General features: G+C 41.0%; 1 protein-coding gene across 1 annotated transcript in view; it reads left to right on the forward strand.

Annotated features, from left to right (window-relative positions):
* Window positions 1–157: 157 nt before the first annotated feature.
* Window positions 158–25,423, forward strand: part of scara5 (scavenger receptor class A, member 5 (putative)) — a 43,722-nt gene continuing 18,456 nt past the window's right edge. The window contains exons 1-8 of the mRNA XM_029425417.1: window positions 158–214; window positions 8,496–8,695; window positions 9,064–9,242; window positions 9,365–9,491; window positions 9,891–10,059; window positions 16,604–16,684; window positions 19,369–19,476; window positions 25,195–25,260. Of these exons, the coding sequence (XP_029281277.1) occupies window positions 8,537–8,695; window positions 9,064–9,242; window positions 9,365–9,491; window positions 9,891–10,059; window positions 16,604–16,684; window positions 19,369–19,476; window positions 25,195–25,260 (889 nt within the window). The 5' untranslated portion in view covers window positions 158–214; window positions 8,496–8,536. The remainder of the gene's footprint in view (window positions 215–8,495; window positions 8,696–9,063; window positions 9,243–9,364; window positions 9,492–9,890; window positions 10,060–16,603; window positions 16,685–19,368; window positions 19,477–25,194; window positions 25,261–25,423) is intronic.

The raw sequence follows: 25,423 nt of genomic DNA on the forward strand, positions 1-25,423 counted from the left end.
CTCTCGCTCTCTCTCTCTCTCTCTCTCTCTCTCTTCTCTCTCTCTCTCTCTCTCTCTCTCTCTCTCTCATATGCAATAGATAATAAGCTTATATGGAATTAAATGCAGGTACTGTGAGGGACTTAGAACTGTGTTGTGGTGAGAGTCAGATGATCCATTCATCTTCAGTCACTCCAGGAAACACACAGCAACCCCAACAGCAGGCAGACAACAGGTACTTCTATTGTACACAGAGACACACACACACACACACACACACACACGCCTAATAAGTCATTCCGCCTCTCACAGCAAGAGCCTTACTTTGATGTCTGCCACATCAGACGGGGTCCACGCTTAGAAATCAAACACAAACCCCACCGCTGTCACTTCATTTGGACATTCCTGCAAGTGAGTTACAGCTGGCTGAACTTCACACACACACACACACACACACACGACCTCCACCAGTGAACAGATCCTTCGACAGGACTGCAGACTGTAGAGACATTGTTGTTCAACCCTCCATAAAATATGATGTAATAAACAAAATAAAACATCTCCTCAACATCTGCCGCTTTGAATTTGCAGTTTAAACATTTCAGCCAGTTTTAATGAACTAAAAATAGGAAAATATATTTATATTACATCTAGTGTAATGCTGTAGTTAAACAGTGGTTGTCATATGTAGCCACAGCTGCGATCTCGAGACATTAAGCCATGATAGTGGGTAATGTGCATTGGCGTGAGCCTGCGTTCATCACCCCGTGCCAGACATGTGGTTTGTGTGATTATGGTGTAAAAAACAACAAACTAGCTTTAAGCTGTTTTCTTCAGACGCCATATTGCAGAATATAACTTTAAACATAAATACATCACTGTCCAATGAATTGCAATGCCTGTTTATATTAGCTGAAAATGAAAGAGATCGCATTTGTGATGACTGTCAGATCGTATGTGACACCCGTGGTTGAGCATGTTCAAAAACGTTTCAGCATTTGTGATACGCTATCAATAAGCTCTGTATACGTTCATATACGTTGTATATGCTCATTTTCTTATGCGCCAGCGTACGTTTGTGCCATACGGCACTGTGTGACCGGGCCTTCAGCGTCTAAATGTTAGACTTTATCGACCGGCTATAGCAGCTAACTGTGTCATCATGTGTTTGTGCTGTGCAGCCAGCGTACAGTGATTAGCACTGTTCTTTCAATACTGAAATGTAAAGTACATTTTTGGACCATTACAACAAAACAATGAGATAAAACAGGCTAAAAAGCTCTGCAGAGTTTGGGCAACAATTGGCTGTGGGTTCATCGCTGCTATTGACTCCTTTTGACATTAATTCATATTATCATATACGTACATAATGTAGACGTTGTACCAGCTGTAACACGACAATAAAAACTATGCTGAAAAAAGACTAGTGTGTGACACCAACACCTCATCATACTCATCTGGAAACCCTTCAAATATCCTCAAAGAATAAGTTGTTCACTTTGTTTGATTCAAGCCAAATAAGTATGACAGAAAAAATACTTCCTGTTTAATAAATGTATCTCGTCTCCCTCTGGTTCCAGGCCGGCAATAAAAACAATCTCCACTAAACAATCAAAGTACCTTCTTCGTGTGTGTGTGTGTGTGTGTGTGTGTGTGTGTGTGTGTGTGTGTGTGTGTGTGTGTGTGTGTGTGTGTGTGTGTGTGTGTGTGTGTGTGTGTGTGTGTGTGTGTGTGTGTGTGTGTGTGTGTGTGTGTGTGAACTTCTAAGAGGATTTTTAACGTCTTATTTAAACGTTTCCATTTATTGTTTGTGTTGAAATTGTAAACTTTGGCAAAAATACAAATATATATATATAATGAAAATAAACTCAAATAAAGATACTTCCTGTTATACAGGTATAGCTGGAGTATTAAAGGTTGGTTAACGCAGATGAGAGCTGCCATAATCTTTATTGTTTTATTTAGATTACATCGTATGACTACGTGGGACGAAACAGAATTACTAAACTTCTGCTCAGCTCTGTGGTGCTTTTTAGCATCTTTCAGCTCATTGTTTCGGTTTTACAGCCCACGACTTTAGTGTTTTGGTTCGCTCTCAATGCTCTCGTCAACGTCGTTTTCAGCGAAAATACTCTGACACACCAATTCTAGACTAAATCTATACTAACTGCTCAGAAACTGTTTACTCACGATCACAATATCAATTTAAAGATGTTGACTTTACAACCCAAGTGGCGAAAAACTATTACTGCAGGTAGTTTGCCCCCTTTTTTTTACTTGCATCACTTTCATGGATGTCGTTAAAGAAAGATTTTTTTAATGCAAATTATTACGCAATAACGTCACTCATGCAAATCAGCACACGACTAGAAAGTTTTCCAGCCGGCTTCAAGAAAATGGAAATTTAATTAAAAACTAATCAAATTAGTTGTTAAGGTTTAGCATACATTCGTCACATTGTGATGTATATTGCGTGTATTGATTTCAGCCCGAGTTATGCCCATTCTTTCCCATTCTTATGTCTGTTCTTCACCTTGTTATTTACTTCACCTCACACACATTGTATCTTTAAACCAGTTGGTGGTGATTGAGCTGAACTCCAGCCTTTACAATGACCTCATGGCTGCCTTTTCATGTGATCTCAGGGAAAGCAGGTTGTTGCCTGTCGGACTTTCAGGTCTGCAGTTCACAAAAAGACTCTTTCTTCTTGTATTTCCTTCCCTCCTTCCTGCCTGGCGTCCCGTCAAAGTGAAGCGGGATGTTGCTCAGTTTCTGTCTGGTTGACGGGGACTGTTAGTGCGTAAGTGAGAGAGACGGCGATACCAAAGTGACCGATGTGGTGTCAACATCTGACTTTATTAGTGGTGTTATTATTATTATTAGAAGGATATTAAAATAATGGTTGCCAAAAAGATGTGAGTGAACTGTTACAAATAGGCGAGAACGTACGTGCATAGAGCATCGGTGGCATCGGTAAATTGGCTATTTTTAACTGAGAAACAGCTGTTTTAATGTTTCTCCGGGTCTCATCCTCCTCCCAGTGTCGGATCACTTTCGCCTCTGTCTGGTCATTTATACAAACCTGCACTGCATTAGATTTGTAGAGTTACATTACATGGTGAATGTTGAAGTCGTCTCAGCTATTTAACAGACACAAGTAAAGTTGTTCAAGCTCAGGAGTTACATTCCTATTGGACAAATCTGCAATGCACAATATCCGTCATGGGCCAACGTTCAGCGCCAATGCAGGAAGTTATTTATGAAGCAAAGCTAAAAGTAAGGAAGTAACGCACATATATCCCACAACAGTCTTGATAAGCCGTGAAATTCCTGCTTTGTTCAGAAAGGTCATTCCAGGTACATCGTGAACCAGACTCGACACCCTGGAACTGTTTGTTCTGGCTTTTTATTGTTCCTGTGTTTGGGTTGGATAACTGGAAGATTGCAGCGTGTATGCAGAAGCTTGATTCCAACAAGATGTTCTGGTTAGCGTCAAGTGAAAACCATCTCCATCAGTCTTCATCCTTTTAGAGGATCGTCTGTGTGGAGCTCAACATCAGAGGAGGAGGAAGCCGTCGAGGCTCTGAGGTCGCGTCACGAGTCTATCGGCCACATCTGACTCCTTCATGGAGGTCCAGGGATGAAAGACCTGAGAGCAAATAATGGGTTTTGCCCAATTATGCTTCTCCATTGAGGTGTTTTCAGTGGTTCGACCATAAACCCTACAGCATAGGGGTTGATTTACAGTGGATGATGGAGCAGTGGACTTATATAATCAAGTAATTTACATTCTCTTCATTGTGTGAGCCACAGCTGTGGTGAGGTCAAGAGAAATGGCTTCTCTAGATGAGAAAGTACAACAGAAGAAGATAATGCTTCATCTTCTCTGCAACACAAAGAAGCTCAAAGCGACCAGTCAAAGTCAGTGAGGTCTCTGACTGTGGGATTGTATACAGTCTGATCTGATCACACACACACACACACGCACACACACACACACACACACACACACACACACATTAAGTTACATTATTAAAAAAAGCCTGTGAGAGCTAAACGGGGAGATTAGTAACCATGGGTTCTGTGCCTGAAGGCGGAGCACTGCGAGACGTTTGACTTGTACAAGGTTTTTAAATCGAGGTTAGAAGTAAAGCTGTTTACTTACACACGATCCACACACCATCTCCTCTCTGAAACAAGTAATAATGTGTGTAAATTGAAACATGTGCACGCCACTACCACATTCATACTGATCTAATTAAGTTATACTAGATTAGAAGAAACTTTAATGATCCCGTCAGAGCATTGAGTCATACTTACCTGACCCTACAACCGAAACGTAACACTTATAAAACATAACGTGAGGGAATTGTGACACAAGAACACGTCAACGTAAAGGGATATCATGAGTAAGTAACGAGGGCTTTTACTGCATCAGAATTCTGGTTGTGTGGGAGGGGACATGTTTTAACTGCCGCCTGAACATAACTTTATCCATTTACCTACTTAGGACCACACACACACACACACACACACACACACACACACACACACACACACACACAGGGAGCAGATAAAGAGATAAATGAAGGCACCATGTTGTTTTTGGCTCTGCTCACAGAGGAATGCAGATCTGATCGGCCTCCCTCTGTCTTCTCTCTCTGTCCTCACCGTGACACCGTGTCTGTCTGTCTTGATGAAAAAATAATTAAAGTAACTTTAACTTTGACAACAAGAAAACTCCACAGGGCACCTTTTTAATGCTTCAACTCCAGTGATGGGATCTTTACTATATCTAGGGTCGTAAACACTGCAGTAACTGGTGACGGGCTGTTTGTACTTATATACTTAGAGCAGGTTCCACTTTAGTATCTGTTCCCTGCACACAACCTTACTCCTTTTAGCTTCCATTACAATGCTGTGTACTCCATGTCGGTACTTTAAATTAAGTAGTACATTTCAAGTAAGGGTCCTTCTAGGTTATGGTAAATGGACTGCTTTTATACAGCGCTTTTCCAATCCTTGCGATCACTCAAAACGCTTTACAACACATGTCATTCACACACAAGAGGCTACCACACAAGGTGCACATCAGCTAGTCAGTAGTCACACACCGGTTCTAGTATCTTGCCCGAGGACACTTGGACATGCTGACTGCAGGGGCTGGGGATCGAAACGCCGACCCTCCACCCGGCTCTACCTCCTGGGTTATGGTTGTTTACTGAAAGTGGTCGAAAGCGGATCAAATGCTGCAAATACTGTGAATCCAATGCAATCTTATTTGTAGAGACCGTGTGAGGACTGAAGCAATAATGCAGAATCCACTCCCATCACACACTAAGGCCCAGCTGTTGTGCTGGACCGTCCTCCCAGCATGTGATACACGAGTGGAAAGTGTCGTCTTCTCCACACAAGAACTGGAAGACCATGAAGCTGTAAAATTTGGGACTGTTGGGTTTTGAGTATCGCTGCCGTGTCTGCATGTGAGTGAAGCAAAGAGGAAAGAATAGGCAGCGGATGGAAAAGACAAGCGATGACTTTCCCATCTTACAGAACTGAGCTGAGAGGTTTGAAATGGATTTGTCAGGCATGCGTATCTTGAAGACTCATCTCTGTCTGACATGTTGAGGGTTGATGACGGGAATAGAAGCTCTGTGGGTCGTATATCTTCTACAGGCCCAATGTTCATGAAAGTTGGTGGAAGGTCCGAGGAAGAAACAATTCAAATTTGGCGAATCTCCATGCGCATTTATTTATATCAATTAGTGGAAATCTAATGCTGATGAATTATTCCTTTTAGGCGGTGTAACCAGAGTGAGACACGTGGTGGAAAATCTGTTCTAATATGTTCTGGCAACACGATCTGATTATAAGTGTGTATGTGTATACACTCTAATAGCACACAGTTGTTCTGAACTGTGAGAACCCACAGCCCCCCCAAATCCTTCTGTGGTAAAGAAATGTAATTCTGCATAAAACCCACACTGTGGTTCCCCTCACAGATTTCAGAAGAATTGGAAACCATTCTTGGATTACATTAAAACTAAACTCTGTGCCGCCGCTCCAGCTGTAATTTTTAAATATCTTTGTAGGATTATCTCACAGAAATGTGGTATCCACGTTTATTTTGACGCTGTCGGGTGTCAACATTTCAGAAACTAAATTGAAAAGACCGGAATGTCTTGTTGACCCCAATGGATCTTTTGAGAATTGTGTAGGATTTAGAAAGGCCTGCTGTCTTCTCATTTCCTTCCTTCTTCTTCAATGGTGCCTGTGTCAGGTTCTGGAGGTCGAGGGACAAGTATGTAAACAAACCACGCCTGTGTGTATGAAGCTGGGTGTCGTCTGTACGGAGAAGCCTTAAAAAGAAACAAACTGTGACCTTTGCTCTGGTTCACAGTTCCACCTGGCAGCACCGACGACATCATCTTTCTTTCACTCTGCCACGTTAACGCAGAAAACACTGCAACTCGCCGCAATGCTGGCATTTTTCTGCATGCTGGAGGCGTCGTCATGTGCCGGTCAACATGTCCCAGGACTCTGTTTACTGATTGGCTACAGGTGTCCTTTGGTATGCAAATATACGATCAAGCTCAGATACTTTGATGGTTTTATTTCCTCAATTAGGATCAACCTTAAAGCATTACGGCCACAATCAGGTGACCAGTAATGCAAAATGACGAAGCAATAAAACATGATGTCTAGAATGAGATGAGCCCACTGTATGGTGTACGTCTTCTTTTCTTCTTCCTTTTCAAGCACCAGTGCTGCTGAGGAACTCCAAAGTATCAGGTTCTGGTTGATCTTAAATGTGTGTGTGTGTGTTCTTCTGAACAGAAAACCACCAAAGAAGACAGACCATCATTTAGTAATTTAGCAGGCTGTGTAGTGGAGAGACTTTTGGCTTATTTAGTTTTTCAGGTCATTAGAAATAAACCTAACACACATAATGAGCAGGAATTGAGATGGTTTGTTTGCAGCACTTTTCTTCTCTGAGGTCATTCAGAAGTTTTTTGGTCTTGATGCTTACACACACACACACACACACACACACACGGAGAAACACACGTTTATAAGTCTCTTTGATACGCGGAAACGGAAACATTCAGAGATTTTGTGATATCCGGCTGTTAGGGGCATCGCCGTGTTGAAGAGCTTGTGTGAAGAGAATGATCTGCTTCCTCTCGTTTCCCGTGTTATTCCCTTTATTCTCCATCTGAGGTATTTCTGCACACATTGGTCCCCGCTGTCCCGCAGAGAGGATGTCGTCATGGCGTAACGCTGAGGGTCTGGTTTCAAAATATCTCCCGGGCTATCAAGCCGTTACCATGCAACATTGCTCTCAACATAACATGAAACCGAGGAGCTTTTTCTCATTAGGCTCGGCGCAGAGCAGAGCGAAGGGAAAAGAAGACGTTTTTTATGCCACGGCCAAAAACAAGACAAGAAAGGTTCATCAGTGATATGTTAACGGTCTGCAAATGTGATGCCGCCGCTAAATAAACACACGTGTAACTCTGATCATGTTGTCCCAGAACTCTCCACAAACATGTTGACACACTCTCTTCCTCTTTGAGTGTTAGCATTAAAAACTCCCTCTAGCTAATGTCGTCGAGGTTAAATGAGCATATTTATTTCATAATTGGAAACAAAATCCAAATTTAAGTTTAAATAAAAGTACTCTTTTTGCTGAAATATTGTCTCATGACTGTAAATGTAAAGTATTACATTGTTACTTGTTAACCCTGGTGCATTTTTATTTTATATCTTTGTAGCTAGATGGAGCTAGTTTTAACTATTTTACTATATTTTTATATTTTAGTCCCTGGGGCAAAGAAGACGAATCAAAGTTCTGCTCTTTTTTATACTTTAATCCTTACTTTTTAAATAATATTTCATCTTTAACATGAGTTTAATTTACCAGCTGATAATATTTTTTTTAATGTCAAATCTTTTTAGTTGCTAGAAAGTATAGTTGTCAGATAAATGTGGTAAAAAGTAGAATATTTCCCTAAGGAGTGAGTATAAACTGCTATAAAAGTACGTCAAGATTGTACTTGAATACAGTTCTGGAGTAGAATACATTTACTTTCCATCACTGTGAATCCATACGTCATATCTTTATTAAAACAGGCCCGTGCTCTCCTGCAGGTATTGGACGCACAGCAACGTGCAGAGGCCAATTTCAACATCAAATGGAAATGGAGACAGAATTTCCACAAGATGTTCTCAGTAAAACACAGAAAGCCTCGCAGTGAGCCAACTCTGGAAAATGGTTTTGAAGTCATAAAAATATTACCGTCATAATTTAACAAAACATTATATTTAGCGAGAATAAACAACCAAAATTAGTGAAGACTGCATCAACATCTGCTCTGCATTAAAGATGCTGGCCGGGTCCACGCTGACAACAGTGATTGATAGTGAATGATACTCGATTTGGAGACTTGAGGGATCAGTAATTCAACACCCGGAGCAAATCTCTCACTCTCTTTTCTTTCTCCTTCCCTCCCCAGTCTCTCGTTCCCAGGTGTCTTCACAGCGGCAGGAGGTGCTGATGGAGAACGTGACCCGGATGTCGGAGCGCTCTCGGCTGCTCCAGCAGAACCTGGGCGAGGCGTCCACTCAGGCCGACCTGCTGGAGAACATCTGGAAACTGGAGAATCTCTTCCAGAATCACAGCGACTGGCTGCAGAGGCTGGAGATCCTCATCAAGGTGCGTCACGAGAGTACATGTAAAAGAGCTTAAACAGATCTGGGAACTAGTTTCAGGACGTGGATAGAGTTCGGTGATGATTGGATATTCAGTGTCCTAAATGAACTTTACTTTCTAGTAATGTTCTTTCCATTAATCCTCAACAATCTATGCTGTTTTACTGTGATTTTCATGTTAATTATGTTGATATATTACGCCGCTTTAGGACCCTTGTACGCTGTATTAGGGCTAGAGCCAGGGGAGGGGAAATATTTAAAGTTTTTCTGGCTCCTTAATTTATCTTTTTTACCTAAAAAGTCCGTAATACATATTTATAAATGATGCTTATGATGGATTACTTTGATAGTTCTGAATCCTTTCACCCGCAGGGCCTCGAGGTGGAGCTGAGGAGCATCCAGGCTCACTCCCTTCAGTCAGAGAGCTACCTGGTGCAGCTGGATGACAGGTTGTCCTCTCTAAGCAGCTCCACCGGCAGGAACCTGACAGGCCTCAGTGTGGAGGTGTCCCGAGCCTCCACCTGGCTCCGTGACCAGGACCTCCTGTTCAGGTACACATTTATACTACAGTAACAATTATCATTTCCAGTTATCGCATCACATCAAAGACTCTGTAGAATTGAATGAGTTTAATTAGAGGAATAAAGTTCTATTTGTTTCTGTTCTCTTTCAGGGAATCCTCCGGACAGGTGAGCTGGCTGAGAGAGAAACTGGACGAGGTCAATTGGACGGTGGGAGCTGTCAATCACACCTTCAGCAATGACATCAGTATTCATCACCTGAAGATACAAGACTTGCAGGTTCATCTCAGTTTACACAAAAGTAGCCTACATTAAAGGGATAGTACGCATTTGTGCAAGTGCTGTTGTATGAGGTACTTAAAGCCACCAGGCTTCTTTGACAAAAACAGTGATTTTACCTCGCAGAACGCGGAGGTTGCTGCTCTACTGCTACCTCGATTGGTTAGTTAGTTTGTGTGTTTGTGTGACTTTCAAACTTCAAACAATCCCAGCTTTGCCTTTAACAAATCTAATACTGAAAATGTATATTTTTTAGACATGTTGGAAGCATAAGTTAAGAGTTAACATTTATAAAGTACAGTCAATACACAATACATGTCAGCTAACTTGAGGAAATCCTACTGTTTCCATCTTACTGCAGCTGTTAACACTCCCTCTGCCTCTACTCCTGCTGCTCAGATCCAGATCAGCAACATAACAGAGGACACCAGCAGTTTATGGGTGACCCAGGTCCACACGGAGGCCCAGCTGAGGAACGAGATGGAGATCCTCAACACCATCACAGAGGACCTCCGCCTGAAGGACTGGGAGCACTCCCTGGCCCTGAAGAATCTCACCATATTTGAAGGTCAGCCTTTAAAAATGTTCAGTTTGCTGTTCTCGGTGCAAAAGACCCCCTTTTTTAAAACGCTAATTTAACCAGGACTGTTCCCAAAGGGGACAATTCAGTGCTTCATTTTGGCCCAAGTTCCACAGAAGCACTTGAGAAGTCCAAGTGCTTCTCTGGTCGTCCAAATGCTCCCCCTAATTGCCTCTTGTGTTAACTGTCTGCCTGTCCAATAAGCATTGATTTGGTGATTTGCAGGTCAAAAGACTTCAAGATGTCTGCGTCGGAACTGGGCTGAATTGAGGGTTTTTTTAGACATCAGGGATAAAATAAAACCATTTCTTTCTTTATAGGTGATCTAGACTATTTTGCTCAGTTCTGATCTAGACACCTAGATGTCTTGTCATCTGGAAATAACCAAAAACTAATGTTGTTTAATTGGTCTGAGCCACATCGCGAGTCCTCACAGCAGGTGAAGTGTGCGCTGTTACGATGCTGCTTGGTTGTGGCCAACTGCCTGTGATGGTTTTCACCCTCTAACCGAAGCCATGTCCTGACGCAACACATGTGTGTTTGTGCTGGAGACTTACCAGAACAAGTCTCTGTGTTCAGCTTCATGATAACATGCATGTGCACAAAATACCCATAAATATACAGTGTGCAACTAACTGGAAGAGAAAAACATGTAAACGCAGCATGAGAACATGAGAAGTTTCCTCTAAGTATAATGAATCCTGGAACAAAAAGATAATTTGCAATAGCGCGTTGGAGCCAATAGATGTGTGCAGTGTGATTGAATGCAAGTGACCCTAGCATGCAAATGTGATTTTACACCGTGGGATTACTAACCCGGGGTATTGAGCAACTCAGAATGTTCTTCCTCCAATCTGTTAAGATCTGATTAGTCCCGGCGTGGTAAGACTCTCGCTGCCAGGGCACAAAATGACTTCCCTGGCTTGTTAAAATCAGAATAGGTATGCTATGATGTAATGCTGGCAGGGGACGCGGCCCCAACTGATTGATGGCAACTAAAACAGAATGAGACCACTGATCTCGTTTCTGCTTTACATGTGGGTGGGATGCCGTTTCTCCTAAACCTGGAAACAATTGTGGGTTAAATTTAGACGCTACATCCAGAGCGAAAACTCAACTACTCAGCTCTGCCATTAGTTTTATCTCCGCAGCCCATTTGTTTGTTGTTAGCGCGCAGTCACCTTAGCCAAGAAAAGTTTTACATCTCTATCCATGTTTATCCTCCTCTGTTCTGTTCCCTTCTCGTGCCTCTTTTTTTCCCCCTCCGTCCTCTCCTCTCTTTTGTTTTTATTCAGTTCATTTGCCTTTAATTCCTCTGTGACTCACACAGTGAAGTTCATGCCACACACGAGAAGCTGTTTTAAAATGTCGCTTGGAGTCTTTTACCTCTCCAGGTGGTAAAATAGTGTACAGCATGGTAATATTTACAGCAACATCTGCCCGCTAATGACTGTTATGATTTGGATTACAACTTACAGTAATATTGTGCAAGGTTATCATCAATTGGTGTCTTATCAGTGACTAAAGTGTCAGAAATTATCACGTATTTGTTCTGGCAAACTCTCTGCTTCAGAATAGCTACTCAATGGACCTTGTGGTGAGAATGTTTGGGTTCAAAAACAAATATTTCCTAAGGAAAACGTTGGCATCTACTTGCATGGGACCTGCTGGTATCGCTATATAAATCTGCGTGTCGTCTGCATAATTATGATGTAAGATATTTAGTTGTTTTCTATTATCTGAGCTAGCTGGAGGATGTAGATGTTGAACAGAAGAGGCCCGAGAATGGAGCCTTGGGGAACTCCATTTGTGTACGCTAAGTTGTGTAATCACAAATTGACACAAAGAAGTCCCTGTCCTTCAAATGAGAGTTAAACCAGTTTGTGCAGTTTTCCAGTTATACTGTTCTGGTGGTCGACCATATCTCTTTCATTACTTCTTTCTCCGTTCTTCTGCGATATGAATGTTACCAAGTTAATCAGGTCTAAATGTTGAATTAGCTTGACGCAGACACCTTGTACTTGAGTTTCACAACTATCTTTCAATTTGACAGCAGCATGTGTGTGTTTGAGTGTCTGTGGGCGTATGTGAAGTGCATTTGAAATCCCTCTATTTATGTGTGGACATATTTGCTGGCGTTTATGAATAGGCCCACATGCTGTTATGCAAGGACACCAGCAAGAAATAGGTCCTTTGTTAGTGCCTTTTTGATCTGTTGCTCCTATGGCGAAGAAGAAACTCTTGTATTTCCAACATCGACTATTAAGGAACTAAGAAAACACCGTCTTTGGAGTACCAGGCATTTACAAGAGATTGAATCAAAACAGTAAAGGACAAACTCACTATAAAGCTCAATACAGCTGATGGAAGCTGCAGATTAAGGTGATAATTCTCTGTAGGTTTATCCCTGCGACCAACCACTTAAACATTGTCATTTCATACACTGCTATTATAAAATATATCTATTATAGCTGCTTTAAACTCTTACCTAAGGATGTTTTAGGTACTTGGATTGTGTTTCTCTAGGTTTTGCCAGAAGACAACACAACTTCATACACAAGTGTAATTGAAATACAGGTCTTCACGTCACAGGGTTTTCATGCAGCAACAGTGACGTGTACAGATTTGGATGGATGATCTGTTGTTGCTGAAAACTGCTGAGCTGCAGGAGTTTTTGCTGAGTTGGTCACACGTTACGAGTCGAGCAGAGCTGAGGCCTGGAAACATTTACAGCCCTCTGTGTCATCTGATGACCATTATTGTACATCTTGAGGAGCATGTTTGCTTTACTAGTGAAGAGTCTAATAGCTTAGTCGAGGCTGTCTTACACACACCCACATTCAAGTCACATTATTATTATTTTACCAAAGAAACGCGGATAATAATGTTTTTTAGAGTGAATGTGATCCATTTCACCACATTTCTGGGAAAGGATTCCCTTTAATCCTAGAAATGTTCAGCATTTCATGATTTATTTATATCCTACTATGTCCAGAATCCTTTTTCTACAAGTTGTTTTGTGGGCAACCAGGATCATTTCTAATCCAAGATACAACATCTTACTGTCCTCAGGAAATCTCATACTTAAAATGTCTCTACGGGTAAATAGGTAATAAAAATATCGTCTTATATCCTTGGCCAATACGGTAATCTGTCTCTGTTTACCAGTATCTGTAAAACTAAGGCACTTTTAAACACAACCATGTCCTCATTAGGGACATACACTTTTAGCCTCCTTATGACCACAGTTATGTCCATCTGTTCTTTGTTAAAGTGAATTATTCTCCAATAGCATAAACCCTGATAATGCCTTGCGTCATTCATCATAGTGAAGCTTTCCACAACACTGTCCTTATCTCCCCTTACATCTAACATGCATGTTGTAACATCACGGTGTGTTGTAATTTGTGCTGAGACTGTTCATCTCCAAAAAAGACAAGGTCGCTGCCCTGTTGCTCCACCCTGCATTAGATGTGTAACACAAACTGGGTGTTGGATGGAGGCGCATGAACTCCACACGAGTGTTGTATTCTTGGACTCTGTCTCTGTGCTGTCAGATGTTTTCGGGCTGATCCTGAAGGGGCCGCTGGGCTTGTTATTGTTGAAACGCTGTCAGCCGAACGAACACAGAGGACTCTGAAACCTAAGAGATTGATAATGTGAAGCTCTGCTAAAACAAACTATTAACAAGGACGCAATTTCTTTCAAGACCACCACCAGGATGAACTGTCTTTACCAAAGCTGAGGCATGCAGACACCCACACGTATAACTTAATAAATGGCAGTGAAATGTGAACTTGAGGTATTAAATATCTATTTTAAATGATGTCAGTAAATTTAAGTGTTAAAAGAGGTTCAGAGATCAGCTTTCTATCAATGCTGTTGAAAAGAAATGTTGGATTTCATTTAACACTTAAGGTTTGATCTATTGATGCTTGTCACCACACATTATTTTGCAGAAGTGTCTAGATACTCAACATCACCATAAAGCACGCTCAAATTTGCAATAACTGCAAACACATGTGCACATCCATACATCTGATGCCTCCCACAAGAGTCTACAACAAACAGCGCTTGAGTCTGGCCATGGTAGATGAATCCATTTAGAAGTCACTTAGAGGCCACTCTTACTGCTCCACCCACTTTTTACCAATTGGCATGAACACAAACACACACCTTCACGCCCAGACACTTGACCCTTATGCCAAATGTCAGCCTCTTAGGGCGAAAACTGTGAAATTGTTGTCGACCGACTAACACCGTGACCTATAGAGCTGCTGGTCGCAGCTGAAAAACAACGTTGACAAAGACGAATCCATCTCAATCAGTGGGGAATGGTACCATACGTAGTCATGGGCCCCAAAATATGTACCCCACCTGACCAGATCTAAACCAAACCCTCAACTATTGGATGGATTGCCATGACATTTTCCCTCTGACTTTCATGAACCTTAGACAGTTAATCTCCGCCTGCAGTTTGAAGTTTCACTTATGCAGTGAAGTATCTATTACATGAATTGGACAGAATGTGTTGCCCATATTCACCTCGGGACAATGAGTGCATGAAATTACCTTTTATTGAAATTAACTGTTGGCTAAACTCAATGCAACTTTCTTTATGTAACATAATACATGAAGATGTCCTTTTTCTACTCGGTACGTTGCGTTTTGACTGACGCAACTGACAACATCTGTTGTTCATGTTATGTTGTTGACTGCTGCTGACCGTTCATAGGTCCATGGGGTCCAGTCAAAAGTGTGCAGAAGCCCAAAATCTGTAGCAGATTAAGTCTGTGGAAAGTTTACTGAGGTCAGATGATCAGGTCTTCAGGTTAACTCTGCACAAAGGCCTTCAATAGGAAGATGTTCTCTGCTGATTATTGACCTGATCCTAATCATTAATCATTTGGCCATTAAAATGTCAGAAGAAAGTGAGAAATGCCCCTCAAAAGTTCTAACAGCCCAAAGCGATTTCCTCAAGTTTCGTCCAACCAACACCACAAAACATAAAAGCATTTTGTGCGCAAAAGCAGAAACGATGATGAAGCTGGAAGAAGGGAATGTTTGGCAATCATTTCACTTCACCCTTATTCTAACCTCAACCTGAACTCAGTAGAAGTCCTCACTTTGAACAGTTCTTCTCAGCTTGTACTCCTGGCATCACGAGAGCAGAAATACAAGAACACGCACATGAAGACAGACGAGGCAGTAGACACCCAGCCTCCCTTCTTAATGTGACATTTTCACAGTCTAATGACCTGAAGTCGCCAATTCAGTGTGTCCAGTTGTGAAGCAGGTCGAAGCGGCAGGAGGCAGATCTGTATCTGAAAGTCGGTCAGAAGCTTCTCTGCATCAGAAACCTGCACAAGCTGTGTTGTGGTCCACCTTGTTAAACATGTGGTACCCATTGTGATCATGTCTCTCTCTCGCACTCTCGCTCTCTCTCTCTCTTACTCTCACTCTCTCTCTCTCTCTCGCGCTATAGTCTATAAGCGAATACGATCGCTCACCTCTATCGCTAGCACCCTCGCCCTAAGAAAGCTAGCCCTCGCCCGCACCCCGCTCGCAGCGCCTCGCGCACAGCGAGAGGACGAGAAAAGAGCGCAGGCGCTCTTACTCTCTCGCTCTCTCTCTCTCTCTCTCTCTCTCTCTCTCTCTTGCACTCTCCCCCTCTCTTCCTCTCTCGCCTCTCCCTCTCTCTCTCTCTCTCTCGCCCCTCTCCCTCACTCCCTCTTCTCTCTCTCTCTTACTCTCACTCATCTCACTCTCGCACTCTCGCTCTCTCTTCTCTTACTCTCACTTCTCTCTCTCTCAATCTCTCGCTCACACACTCTCTCTCTCTTGCTCCTCTCTTTTACTCTGCTCTCGCTCTCACTCTCTCTTTTTCCAAGTACAACAACCCTTTTGGATTGAATCCTTGGACCAGTTTTAAGGACTACATTTTGGTGTGTGTGTGTGTGTGTGTGTGTGTGTGTGTGTGTGTGTGTGTGTGTGAACTATAATAAATGATAAGTAATGACTAGGGTTTCTTGACACTGATAAAATCATCATCTGCAGGAATGAGGGCTCACATGTTGCTCTCTCTGAAACATCTTTTGGTCCCATGTGTTTCCTCTTTAAGTAACAATCTACATGTTTCCTGCCTGCCTTGATCTTGGCAACACCTTTCATGATAAGCGATCCAACATGCTGTAGTAATAAAGGCGGTCAGTTAATCTCTACCTTTAAATATATTTTTTTTAAAAGCCCCTGTTGCAGCTTATATTTCTCTCCAGGAGAAGTGCAGCGAAGTAAAGTTTAAATATATATTTATATGGACATGTTGTGAGTTATTACTTAGAAATTAGTTATTAGGAAATGGATATAATACATTTATATGCAGCCATGACATCAAAAATAAAACCGTACAGGGCAGCGTCGGTGGTAAAGGACTTGAAAACGATCACTATAACAATCCTGCATTAGCATCGTGTGCATAATATCACCAATACTATGTCATCAGTTCTGACCATAATTGTGTTTCTTTCTGCAGGTCCTCCGGGGCCGAAGGGGGAAAGGGGAGATACTGGAAAACTGGGCCCCCCCGGAGCTCCTGGGTTGACAGGCCTGAGAGGTGGGTTAGTTCATCAGTTATTGAGTTGCATGAAAATTCCCGAAGACCTATTAAAAAAGGAATAGGTAGAGATTTTGGTAAATACTCTGCTATGCGTTTTCAAGCAGACACTTCGATGCCAACCACTGCAAACAAATACAAATACAAGAAAAGAAAAATCTGATATTTCTGCGAGTTGAAACTATTTCTGATGTAATGAATTCGAAGCCAAAGATGCACAAGCAGAGTTTCAAATAATGCATATTGCTTTCGGATGGTTTTACAAGCCCATAGGTCATAAAATGCACTTGCCCTGTAAATGTCCTACGTAAACGCCACATTTTCTGAGTTACAAGCCTTTATTTTTATGCAAGAGGATTGAGCTTTGAGTGGCATGAAAGGTGCTCATTAGACTTGTTATTACCTGTGCTTTTGTGATTATGCTTGGTTGTATTATTAATGCAGTGTGCACAGAGAATAGAAAAGGTCATATAAATCCACTTAAGGCAAACGACTTTGGATGGGGATTTATTTTCAGACGGGGCCAGTGGGACGGGTCATCTATCTTTGTCTTCTAGTTATTCCCCCAAAAAGACAGAATTGGCACGTCAGAACCATGAAATTGCTATTTTTCATAGATACTGTAAGATACAACCATATGAATCCAGATGTTTTTGGGAACCCTTCCAGCTTGGTACCTCTTGAATCATCACCCCTCAGCTCCTCCCCTGTCATCATCCATCCCACATTCCCTGGCCGATGAACTGCAGCTCTCACATGACATTTCCAAGAAGCATTATCTTGCTGCTGAAAGGAAAACCCCCCCCCCCACTGCTGCTATAGTTCCAGGAAAAAGTGAATATCTAACTGTAGTGAAGGAGGAAAAAGGCTTCTTTAATAGTTATCATGAAAACATAGCAGACTGAATGGAAACCCCCCCGAGGAGCAGAACAGAACTACCCACAACATCCATAAACTGTTGTCTTTAGTGAGAGCAGCCGTCTCTTAGGGAAGGGGATTCAAAAGATTAAACAAAAGTCAATCTCTGTGGGGTTCAGCAATTAACGGCTACAAGTAAGAGAAGGTCCAAGCTGTTGCTCTTTAAATTTGACCTGCGTGGAAACTCACAAATAACATTTAATCAATAGGACATTAAAGCGTTCTGTCGAATCCTAGATATGCTTGTATTTGTCATAAAACAAGATTATATGTGATTAAATATAAACATGATATATGGAAAAAATAAGACACATCTGGATGAATAAGTGCATGCCTGAAACAGACCTGTGGAAAATGTGTGCATGTATTAATTTTCTGAAAAAGACCCAATTTAAAGGATTCTGAATAATATAATATAATAATAATGATTATTATTATTATTATAATAATTGTTTATTATAATAATAATGATTATTATTATTATTATTATAATAATAATAATAATAATAATGATTATTATTATTATTATTATAAACAGTTATTATTATAATAATAATAATAATAATAATAATAATAATAATAATAATAATAATAATAATAATTGTCAACCTGAACTGACTCAAACACAAAAAAATAAATAAAAAAGAATTTGACTTGTTGAACGATCTCGTTGGACTGTCCTGCAGAACACAAAGAACTCTTCTTCACTCCTTCCAAAATATGATTGATCACATTTTCCCAACGGGGTTTTTGACCCTTTACAGCAGACAGATGGGAAAAACCACAGAGAACATCATCCATCATCCATTTATTCTGTGTCTTTGTCTCTGATGCTTTCAGTGTAATTATTTCACTCAGATTACTGGTACAGTGTAATCAGAGCATATCCGGGTACGGCGACGTTTGACAAAAGGTTGTGCTTCATTCTTCAACGGTGAAAATAATAACTTGTTAACACTTTAATTGTGAGACAATTGAGTGTGCTTACTGTAAACTAAAGTGTTCATTGTGTGACACAGACGAGGACTTTTCAGGAAATGTGAGTTGCATTGTTTCATAGAACAAAACAAAAGGTAGCGCTATTCTTCCAGTGTCATCAAGCATTCAGAGATTTGAAGCGTTGGGAGATGGTGGAAGAAGTGAAAGATTAACTTTAGCGTCACTTCGAACATCTTTGTGAATTATTACAGGGCGGGGAGGAAGAGCAGGAAGCAGTTTGTGGAAATATCAGAATCAGAAACTAGTATAAAGTTTTAAAAAATGTGCACAAGATACTTAAATGTAGAACAAGGTTATGACAAATGACTGTGAAACAATATGTACAGTGTATCTGAGTTAAAAGCAGAAGAGTTGTGCAGTTTGAAAGTGTTGTGCAGACGTATGAGGAAGCATCGGCACAAAGATGTGTGTTAATGTAACACAAGTGCATCATAAAGTCCTCATATTATTCCTTTTTAATTGTATTTCTATATGAAAGATGCTTGCTATGATTTGCAAGTAACAGCTAACCTGAATCAGTTATTAATGAATGTTAAGACTAAGTTCTCCTTATAGTGATTTCTGATTTGGTACCACAGCAGCTCCACTAATTCATGGATTACATTTCTCTTTAAATGCTAATTAGAAGGAGTTTATAAAGTATTTATTTAGTGGAACCAATCACAACCAACTCCAGCTGTTATTCTAAAACAGCCAGGAAACAAAGATGTATTTAAAAACACAGTGAATGTAACTTTAAGTTAAGCTTGTGTGTGTTTGTGTTTCAGGGTTTACAGGAGAAAAGGGGATCCAGGGCAACCGGGGGATAAAAGGGTCGGTCGGAGTCGACGGTTTTCAGGGAGAAAAAGGCGACATTGGACATCCTGGTCCCAGAGGTATGTCTTTTATGTCTCGTATTAGTGAATGCATGTCTTTATATGGTGATAACTACAGCTTTTCTACTCTATAAAAGCAAAAAACTGTTGATTTTATAGTTATTTTTCATTGCTCTTGATCCGTTGAGGTCAGAGCCAAGAACATTCATCTAGAAAACACATTGAAGCATAAGATTACTTATTATAATCAGAGTATAATGTAATAATCACAGTGCTGTGTGCTTCATGGGGTAACAGTAGTAGTCACATTAAAGTGAATCACTCACAAGTCAGGAGAAAAAGCTCCCAGAAGTCTTGTACAACTCACAGCTGAGTCTTGTCAACACGTTCACAGCTCAAATCTCTTCTGACGGCTGCTTGACATGTTGACTCTTTGAGTAGAAAATCGTTCACACATCCTACGTCATTAACAGGTGGCACTTGTTTTTCTTTTTATGTTTTGCAGTAGAAGCTAATTGCTTAACGATCCATGTCTGCCTTTCTTTATTCCTCAGAAACAGTCTGTGCCAATCGAATCAGCTGTCGATTCAAGAAGATATTTTACTATGTATTACAAAATAAAAGGATAAATGCATCTTTCTCAGCATCGTAAAAAGTGGCTTGCAGCCTTGACACTACTGCGTCTTCACCAGAGTTCAAATGGACTTAAAGACTGAAGGCAAACACATATATTCTAGCATTAAATATAGATATTTAAATTGAAACGGCTATATTAGGATTACAATAATCCATATAGACCAGGGGGTGGGGAACCTTTTTCCTATCAAGGGCCATTTAAATGTTTACAACATCCTACGAGGGCCATAATAATTATTGAACTCTGCTAAAACATTTAAGACAGCCCATTAATTTCACCTTTCTTTCATGCTGCTTGTTGGGCCAAACTCCGCTGAAGAGCGTTAACTTTATCCAAACGCACTCGTCCTTTCAGCTCGTGCAGTTTGACATGTTTCGTGCTGTAATGACGCTCGAGAGCCTTTTTCATCACCGCAAGCGCATCTGCACAAACTAGGCACACTGGCCTTTTACTTCCACAAAGAAATAATCGTTCGTCCATTTCTCCTGGAAAGTGCGAAATTCCGCACCCACCTTTCTCTGTTTTACACTCGCCGCGCTGCGTTCACTGATGTCAACGACCGTCTCGTTTAATATTGAAGTTTTTTTACATGACGTGACCACGTGATGACACGTTCCACTCGTGTTGCGTTCAAGGACCCTAACCCGTGGTCAGGAAAAATCAGTCGTCTGTTTTATTCTATTGCTGACTATCTATTATTTGAGTTGATTTTTTGCGTGTGTTCATGAATTACGTCGAGAGCCGGATCAAATGGTCTTGCGGGCCGAAGGTTCCCCACCCCTGATGTAAACAGTTGTCATGTGTGATTCAAGCAAATAAAAGAGTTAGAATCCCATCATGGGTTGACAAATCCGTCAATAGATTAAGAGTTGATTATTATTCCCCTTACATACCTAAAGGTATGCAGGGAGCCATATGCTTTTGCAGAGAGCCTTCTGCCCCTCTGAGAGTTTATGTCGGCCAATCATTTTTATATACGTTATAAAATCCATAATGAGGATTTAATAGTGACATCTGCATATGTTATTATGCGTCGTAAGAAAGCATCGGGAAATTCTTCTCGATGCTGTATTTCCAGCAGTTTTCCAGTGCACTCTATAAATATATATTTCTATGACATGAGTGTTCATATTTTCCATGTAGACGTGAGAATAAGATGCCCATTTTGGCGATAAAATTATTTTTTTGAATTTTGATTATGAACACATTTTGATAACTTGAAGCTACTTTATTTTCTCCTTCTCTCCTTCCATGCACTCGTTCATTAATCCACACCAGTCTATATCTACATAAACCCCGAGGGTGTTGATGTCTCCAGTCTGGCATCACCAGCTGGACCGTGCCAACGATAACAAAAACAGAGTGCTGGAAAACATCCCCATGACAAATATGATAAGGCGCCGTAGTCTTCTCGTGTGGGCGTGTCACTGTGTATGTACGTACGTAGTATGTGTGTTTAGCCAACAGCTGTTGGTGATCAGAGTTGGGTTTGGCTCAAATGTCCAGTGTTTGAGTCCCACAGTCTCTATGTTGGCCACTCGCTCTCAAAACCTTGGACCAGACTGGTCTGTTTTCTTCTGAGTGAGCGCATGCGCTTGGCTGCTATGGCTCAACACTCGGCACCACACTGTAGTTTTGGTGGATTTTTATATAGATAGATGTTCCTTTTGCTGCTATAACTGTTCTGCCCTGTGCACAGCTATGCATCGTTAGTGAAAGCAATTGTGAAGCCAGTGGTGGAGTAAGTAGATATTTTACTTATGTAAGTGTAGAAATACTATATAAGTAAAAGTCCTGCGTTCAAAACTTTACTTAAGTACAAGAACTTAAGTATTTGCATCAGAATATACTCATTATGGAGTATATATTTTATTACTGGGTCATAATTAGTGCAGCTTTAATGTGTACATCGCTGTTAAAGGTGGAGCATATGTTAATTACTGTATATACTGATGGGTAACTTTACCTATACTAATGCATCATTTATTAGTTTACTCGTATTATCAAATAAATGCAGCAAAGAGTACAAATTCCGCCTGTTGGGAGTAGAAGAATAAAGTAGCAGAACATGTGCTTTGTTACACTCCACTCCACTCCACAAACCGTAACGAAAACAGGAAAAGATCAACCTCAAAGGCCCGGTCACACAACTTGTGTTTTCTAGATCTTAACTGGAAGAAAAACACCCGTTTCAGCACTTTACTGACTTCTTCAGTTCTGCGCTGCTCACACACACACACACACACACACACACATATCTCGTATTTTAATCCGTGAAATATGTCAAAATAAGCGAGAGGAAGTAGTACTTTGTTGCAAATCACAGTTTGCATGCTGTCGTTTGGTTTAACAGAAGGAAACATGGATAATTCGCTCGGGCAGCAACAAACACTATGTTCTGAACAAACATGAAAAAAATATTGGCAACATGGTTTGATTGACAAGTTAATTATGTACAGAGTTCCAAACACCACACAAATGAAAAATGGAGACAAGATGAAGAAAACAAGGAACTTCACGGATGTTTGACCATTTACACTACAGTTTATAACAATGTCTGTCTGTGCCTCCACCCATCTGGAGTTGTGGGTTTAACAAACCAGCGAAGGGTGAAGAGTTCGTAGACTTTCTGTGAACGGTCAGCTGAAGGCAGTTGCTCATCTGTGGATACTGAAAGCTTGTTAAAACAGCACTGGGAAGCTTCATGGTTTCTTTTTTAGAGATGAATGGTTGGTAGGCGGAGCAGGGAGTGCATTAGGTATCTGCGCCACAGATCAGCTGAGTTGAACAAGTTATAAAATATGTTTGGTGTTTAAAGTTTGGGATTAATTATTCTCTTGGCCACTTGGAAGTAAAACTCCACAACAAGCTGACAGACACAGGGCCAATGCATATTTTAAGTGGTTATGGCTAGCATGTTAGCAAACAATTGTCTGTTTACGGTCCAATTGAGAAACTTCACCAATGATTACGTCCACTAAGGACGTTCTGTTCTCAGTTTGGTTTGTTTGTCAGCAGGATTTTGGAAAAACTGCTGCACCAATTCTCATGAATCTTGGTGTAAGTGTGTTGTATCGGCCAAGGAAGAACCCGTTGAATTAGTGGCAGATTTAAATCACAGGGCGGATAATATTTTAACATTGCGAGGTTACCTTGGCAGAGCTCTGTGCCCTGATAGTTTGGAGTTTGGCCAGCTGATGAATATATGTCCAGTATTCATTTATTATAGCATTTTTCCTCTGTTTTGGTCTCCACCACCAACTCCTCAGAAAAACATCAGGGTGAGTTTATCGGAGCTTTTCTCATTTTCCAGCTACTTGCTGGAAATAAAACTGATTCGAGTTCTGAACCGTTATTTTTGCCAGCTCTAAAACCAAAACAATGAGCTTAAAAAGCTTAAAAAGATCAGTAGATCTGCATAGTTTGGTGATTGTCACTGGTTGGTTTTGTCACTGCTATCTTCAACTTTAAGAATAAACAAAGCAATTTGATTTATTGGTCAAATAAGACAAGACTAAGAGTCTAAAGTCAAGCTTCTGTGAGGCTGTACAGCAGTAATGTGAGATAACGTCAGTATGCTAACGATATTAAAATACTAGCTTGTTAACATGCCAGCATTTGCTAATTGAAGCACTGAAGACATTTCATGATATCATTGGACACATTGAAAGTCTTGGATTCCCGAAAGTCATAGGATTCATCCTCTGGGCGCCATGAATGTCTGTGCAAGATGTAATTGTAATGCATCTAAGAGTGGTTGAGACATTTCAGTCCGAACTAAATTGGAAGACCAACAGACCGACTCTGCAAACCAGCTGCTAACGTGGCTAAACCTGTTAATCAGTGAAGCTTAAAGTGCTTAAACTTTACACTCATCTGCCACCAGCATGCAACATTACTGCGGTCTTAAATCAAATGCATCTCTCTCGTAGCTCAGCCGTAGCTCACCAATGTGTTTTTCTTTCACTAATATTTAGTTGTTAAGGATGTGGTCAAGATGGAGGTGATACTGACAGCTGGGGCTCGTCCCAAGCAGGGCGTGGTGTCAGATACACTGCACAGACATGGACGCGCATATACAGCAACACATGGGAGGTGGGACAGAGTGCCACCTCGGCTGGCAGCTGCCCCTGTGGTCTTGAATGTGAAAATTAAAGGTGGGATAAAAGCTGGTCCTCTTATAGCTTCATGGCAAAAACAGACTTGTGGTTTCAAACCTCATGGCTGGAAGTGAGCAACAAATGGCGCTGAAACAGACGCTCTCTCCTGCTTCGGAGGTAATTCCCCAGAGTTTGGAATAGAATCATATTTTGAAATGAAAACAAACAGTCGTATCCAAGCTGCTGATTGGAGGGAGGTGTCGTGCGTAACTTTGCAGAAACCACAAATGAGAGGATTGTTTTCAACATGAATCCGAAAAAAATACTTTTATTTCAGTCCAAAACCTTCGATTTTCTCTCTTTCTACTTCGTCTCTTTCAAACTTATTCACCTTTCACAAAAGAAAAACATTCAACCACAACCTTTAGAGGTATATTAAGCACCGGACGCAGGCTGGGTGTCCTGTAATTCTTTACATTTTATGCCGATATCGCAAGATTACAGGGCAAGACTATTTTTAAATGATTCTGCAAAGAAATATATAACGGGTACAAAGGAGAGGAAATGGGTGTGAGGTAGAAGGAAGGTTTTTAAATCTAAAACTGTCGCTGGTGGAGCTGCTTCTGTGTGTTATTTCACATTTCTGCCCCCACGTTGTGGCTGCAGACTGGACACGTTACAGGGTTTGGATGAGAGTGTCGGGTTCAGCTGATGAATAGTTGTTGGTCTGTCTTTAAAAACGGGATACTGTTAATGTAATCACTAAAACTTGCAGTGAAAGCGGTGTTATAGAAGCTTTTCCTACTTTAATAATAAGTAGAAAAAACTCACACTTTGGTCGTTACTTCTTTACTTCTTTACAACAACAAACAACAGCCTATAAACAGCATCAAAAGAAATAAATGAGGTGTTATAAATTAAATTAGAGCACAAGAACATTTGCTTTCACGAGTGGAGTCTAGAAACAGTTTAATGTTTTATGTACCCGTTGTGATTGCATTGCTGTTCCTGTAAAGATATGTGTTTCTGTTTTGTCTCCAGGTGACAGAGGAGAAAGAGGGTTCAAGGGGGAGAAGGGGGATCGAGGAGACCGAGCAGACAAAACGGGTAAGAGCACATGAAGAAGAAGAAGTGACAGCATATCGGGAAGAGGACATATTTGTCTGTGGCTTTTCTAGTCTCATCGATACGCTCACCTTTACATACAAGGACGCATGTAGTCATGTCCAACATACTGTGGGGATCGAACCCCTGACCTTCTGATTAGTGG

This window comes from Cottoperca gobio, chromosome 24 (genome assembly GCF_900634415.1).
Source record: "Cottoperca gobio chromosome 24, fCotGob3.1, whole genome shotgun sequence".
NCBI lineage: Eukaryota > Metazoa > Chordata > Actinopteri > Perciformes > Bovichtidae > Cottoperca > Cottoperca gobio.